The sequence below is a fragment of the Octodon degus genome, unplaced genomic scaffold (assembly GCF_000260255.1).
Source record: "Octodon degus isolate 3935 unplaced genomic scaffold, OctDeg1.0 scaffold00065, whole genome shotgun sequence".
Lineage (NCBI taxonomy): Eukaryota > Metazoa > Chordata > Mammalia > Rodentia > Octodontidae > Octodon > Octodon degus.
Genome location: NW_004524641.1, coordinates 10,403,263 through 10,405,972, shown reverse-complemented (window position 1 = coordinate 10,405,972; position 2,710 = coordinate 10,403,263). Strand labels below are relative to the sequence as shown.

Genomic DNA, 2,710 nt, shown 5'->3' with positions numbered 1-2,710 from the left:
TTTACTTTATATACCTCATTTTTATACTTTTCTGCTGGATGGTTAAGACCAAGATATAGCAAGACCTATCTACCAAGAAATGTAACTTTTGTATCTGATAGGGTCAGCCAAGTTATTAATTGATTTTCAGGTCAAATAGGAGTTATTTCTTATGAAGACATTAGTAAGACTAGGTTTTGTTGTTAAAATAGGTAGCACACAAGACACATACATTGACACTAGTTAATTGATACAGTTGTAAGCAAAGTGAACTTTTATAATCTTAAACCACACAGTGTTGCACTTGGGAGGCTGAGGAAGGAGGATATTATTTGAGACTATAGTGTGTTCAAGGGCAGCCTGGACTACATAGTGAAAGCCTGTTTCAAGAAAAAAGAAACAAAAAGTCCATCTGATTATAATAGCTTTAAAACTGAAATTATTTAAAATTCAGAAGTTTTTGCCAATATCTCAAAAAAAGGTAAAAATATGACTTAAAATTACCATCATTGTTGAATTAGTTTTTCATTTACTTTGGGTATCATCAGAAGCTAGTAATAGCTTTAGAATGATGATATATTACATTGAAAATAGTAAAATTTCAAAATCAATGAGTTTTTTTCTTTGTTTAAAAATTACAGGTCGCTTTTACAAAAACTTTTGTTCAGCATTATGCTTTCATTATGAAAACACTGAAGAAAAGTCATGAATCAGATACAATGTCCAACAGAATTGTGCATATCAGTGTTCAGTTGTTTAGCAATGAGGAACTAGCCAGACAGGTGACAGAAGAATGTCAGCTGCTGGATATTATGGTCACTGTGCTATTGTACATGATGGAAAGTTGCCTTATTAAAAGTGAGCTGCAAGGTAAGCTCCAAATTGTAATCATAAGTTCTGTTTATCTGTGTTTGTATATGTAACCTTAAAAACAACAAAATGCTTAAAAATAACTTAAATGCTTAAATACTATAAAAACAATACAGTAGATATTTGTAACAGAAATTTTTGAAAATTTCTAGTGAAGTTTAAAGGTATAATTAAAATAATTTATAATATGCATAAGTAACTTGTTAGCACTTAATTTTTTTCTATATTTTTATGTGATATGGTAAGTATAGAAAAAATATCTGATTTAAAAATATAGGGCCAAAAAATAAATAAATAAATAAAAATGTAGGGCCAGTCAAATAACTCAGTGGATGAAAGCACCTGCTTAGGCAGATGCAGGGGCTGGGGGTTTGATTCCCGGGCCTACCATGCCGGCCCTGCCCCTGGGGCGTGCTGAGATGGCAATTGAGACTGGGTGTGGTGGTGAGCGCCTGTAATCCCAGCTCTTGGGAGGCTATAAACTGGTGGATCACTACAAGTCCAATCTAATAGTGAGACCCGGAACACACACACACACACACACACACACACACACACACACATAGTGGGGCTGGATAGCATATATCATGTGTAGTTTTGTGGTAGAGTACTTGCTTAATATGCGTGAGACCCTGAGTTTGATCCCTAGCAATGTTCAAAAAGAACTCCTGTAGTATATATGTCAATAAGTAGCTTAATAATTGTAGAATACCATATGGTTAGACCATTATTTATCCATTTCCTTATTAGACATTTCACTAGTTTTTAAATTATAATTTTATTGCTATATGCTTTAGATTATTTTTATATGTTTACACTTCTAGAATGTACAGATTTAAATAAATTTTGCCTTCTCCATGTTACCCTTCTGAAAATTTGTATGTTCTTTTGTGCTTACTCTATAGTTGATGTTCTGTGATCTGTTATAGCATTTCTATAACTCCTGTCATACTTCTTGTGGTCTTCCTTTTTCCTTAAATAATTTATTTTGACTATTTTCTGTGTCCCAGACACTGTGGCAAGTACTATTCATGTGTTTTCTCAATTAAGCTTCTGAACATCTCTTTGAGACTGGCATTTACTAGCCTCTTTTTATTTACTTAGTTAAATTTTTTTTTGGTGTTCTGAGGATTAAACCCAGGGGCATTCTCCTGAGCTATATTCCTGGCACTCCCATCCCTCCCTTTTTGTCTGTACTGGTGATTGGAACCCATGACTTTTCCAATGAGCTGCATCCTCAAACCTTTTTTTAGGGTTTTGGTAAGTTTCTGTGTTGTGCAGGCTAGGCTGGAACTGTGATTTTCCCAGAAAGCTGTAATTACAGGTGTGTTCCACTGCTTCTGGCTTCTGTTTTTTATTTTGAGAAAGGTTTTGCGCAGTTGCCCAGGCTGAGCTCAAACTTAGGTCTCTCTTGCCTCTACTTCCTTTTTGGGAATTTCAGGTATGTGCCACTATGCCTTGTCACCCTCACTTTAAAGATGGGTATTTTGAGTCCTAGGAAATTTGAGTCATTTGCTGTAGATTATAGAGTTAATAAATGGCAGACCCAAGAGGGACTTTGTGGTTCCTAATGTCAGAACCATTGTTCTTTATAGCAGCACAGCCAAGTTCACATTGAAAGGACTGTGATTTCACTTACTTAATTTTTTGCAGTACTGGAAGTTTGAACTCAGGACCTTGATCTTGCCAGGCGCTTATGCCACTGAGCTATCTCTCTGGCCCTTGGTTTCACTTATTGGCACCTGAAACTCTATTTTTAAAGTAACAATGAGGGGCTGGAGAGATGGCTCAGTGGTCTAAGGCACCTACTTAGAACAAGCTTGGCAAAGCATCAGGGACCGCGGTTCAATCCCCCAGCACC

The 2,710-nt window shown here is 36.0% G+C and overlaps 1 protein-coding gene across 1 annotated transcript in view; it reads left to right on the top strand.

The window, feature by feature from the left end:
* Nucleotides 1-2,710, top strand: part of Ubr3 (ubiquitin protein ligase E3 component n-recognin 3 (putative)) — a 187,218-nt gene that overhangs the window by 8,013 nt on the left and 176,495 nt on the right. The window contains exon 2 of the mRNA XM_023719126.1: nucleotides 621-849. Within this exon, the coding sequence (XP_023574894.1) occupies nucleotides 621-849 (229 nt within the window). The remainder of the gene's footprint in view (nucleotides 1-620; nucleotides 850-2,710) is intronic.